This window comes from Cicer arietinum, chromosome 3, assembly GCF_000331145.2.
Source record: "Cicer arietinum cultivar CDC Frontier isolate Library 1 chromosome 3, Cicar.CDCFrontier_v2.0, whole genome shotgun sequence".
Taxonomy (NCBI): domain Eukaryota; kingdom Viridiplantae; phylum Streptophyta; class Magnoliopsida; order Fabales; family Fabaceae; genus Cicer; species Cicer arietinum.
The window spans coordinates 22,344,220-22,346,355 of NC_021162.2; the positions used below are offsets into that span (position 1 = coordinate 22,344,220).

The 2,136-nt window shown below is 40.0% G+C and overlaps 1 protein-coding gene across 1 annotated transcript in view; it reads right to left on the reverse strand.

Moving 5' to 3' along the window:
* Window positions 1-1,067: 1,067 nt before the first annotated feature.
* The window catches only part of LOC140919693 (uncharacterized), a 4,361-nt gene continuing 3,292 nt past the window's right edge, over window positions 1,068-2,136 (reverse strand). The window contains exon 3 of the mRNA XM_073366303.1: window positions 1,068-2,129. Within this exon, the coding sequence (XP_073222404.1) occupies window positions 1,068-2,129 (1,062 nt within the window). The remainder of the gene's footprint in view (window positions 2,130-2,136) is intronic.

Below are 2,136 nucleotides of genomic sequence, written 5' to 3' on the forward strand. Positions count from 1 at the left end.
AATGAATATAAACATATGAAAGTGATAAGAAAGAACAATAGGAAAACAAAATGAGAATGCATTTATTGAAATTCAAAGTATTGGAAAAACAACATTGTATCCATCCTAAATATAATGAAACATCTTAAGGTCTTAGTAACAGTAATAATGCTTTTAGAATTACATTGGAATTGCATTAAATATCATAGGTGACTTGACTACTTTCCAATTCCTGATTTCTGCCCCTACACCACACGGGCGAATCCAATTGGCATCCCCATCAAACATGTCATCTTCAGCTGCCGCAATATGGATTTCACTTGTTGGTCTTGCACTTTGGAAACTCCTTCGGATGTCACAGATGGGAATCCTTTCGATCCTTGGCTCTCGATTTTCAATTCGAGCTAATCTTTTTTCTTTTTTCTCTTTGACCAATCTCCATTTGTCATCCCTGGTGGGTTTGTAACCTAAACCCCACTTATCTCTATTTTCAGGAAGTTCCACCAGTTCTTTGAGCCCTTCTTCATCCTTCCCCAACCCGTGCCATGGATGGTGTCCTCTGCTCAACATGAACTTAGCCACCATAATAGCAGTGTTGGACATATGTGGTTCTATAGGTGTCGTTTCGACATAAGCGGTGTCCACGATTTCTAGTGTTTGGAAGGCAGTTTCTAGAGCGTCTTTTGTTGTCTCAACATAAGGTGTGGTGGACAAATTACTCACCAACAAATCTCCTTCTCCTGATACGATTACCAATTGGTCATTTATCATATACTTCAGCTTTTGGTGTAAGGTTGATGGCACTACGCCGGCAGAATGGATCTATGGCCTCCCCAATAAGCAACTATAAGCGGGTACAATATCCATCACGTGAAACGTGATTTCGAATGTGACCGGGCCTATTTGAATTGGGAGATCGATTTCCCCCATTACTTCTCTGCGACTCCCGTCGAAAGCTCTAACAACCATGGGACTTGGTCTCATATATGTACCATCACAAGGTAGTTTTGCTAATGTTGATTTGGATATGACATTCAGTGAGGAGCCATTGTCAATGAGGACTCTTGACATTATATGGTCGAGGCACATTATTGATATGTTTTTGCTAATGTTGATTTGGATATGACATTCAGTGAGGAGCCATTGTCAATGAGGACTCTTGACATTATATGGTCGAGGCACATTACTGATATGTGTAGTGCTTTATTATGCCCTCTCCCTTCGGTCGGCAACTCATCATCTGTGAAAGTTAGGTGATTGTTGGCTGTGATGTTATTTATGATGCCTCCAAATTTGTCCACGGTGATGTCGTGAGTGACATGAGCCTCATTTAGTATTTTCATCAATAGCTTCCGGTGGGACTCATAATTCATCAATAGGGATAACAATGAAATCCTTGTAGGAGTATGGTTGAGTTGGTCGACTATTTTGTATTCACTCTGTTTGATGATTTTGAGAAATTCCTGAGCTTCTTCATTAGAAACCTCATTTTCCACTTTCTCATTTTCGACTTTCTTTTCTTCTTTATCTGTGTATGCCTTCTCAAATACCACCCTCATTTCTCTTTGTGATTTTCCTGGGGAGCATATCCGATCATTTCTAGTCATTCCTCCTATTCCTGAAACGTTTGTGACAGCGGTGGTTTTAGAGCTAGAAACATCTTTGTCCTTCTGTTTAGCTAGATGTACCTCTACATTATAGTTCCAAGGTACAGCTTTGTTGTCTTTATATGAAAAAGGGCTTGGTATCTGAACTATTAAGGTCCTCAAATCACCGGGGACATTCATACTTTCCTCCTTAGTGAAATGAATGACCAATGGCTTTGGGATGGTTATGCCAAGTTTTTCTTCTGATTGGGTTGCAATCATACCGTCATCCTTTTCCCAACGACCTATTTGAATGGTGCCCATGTTTATCAATTTTTGAAGTTCTTTTTTGAACTCGTTGCATTCTTCTATGGAATGATCTTCATTGAGGTGGAAATTGCATCTTGCTTTCACATCGGCATTTCCTTGGATTAACCCAAATTTACATAACTCAGAGAAAATCAGTCCCATCGGGGCCTTAATTTTCTCGACCTCCCTTATTACTTGGTGATTTTCTTCGATTGCATTCACTATTGGCCCACCATGGACTGGTAGAGGATTATTCTTCACG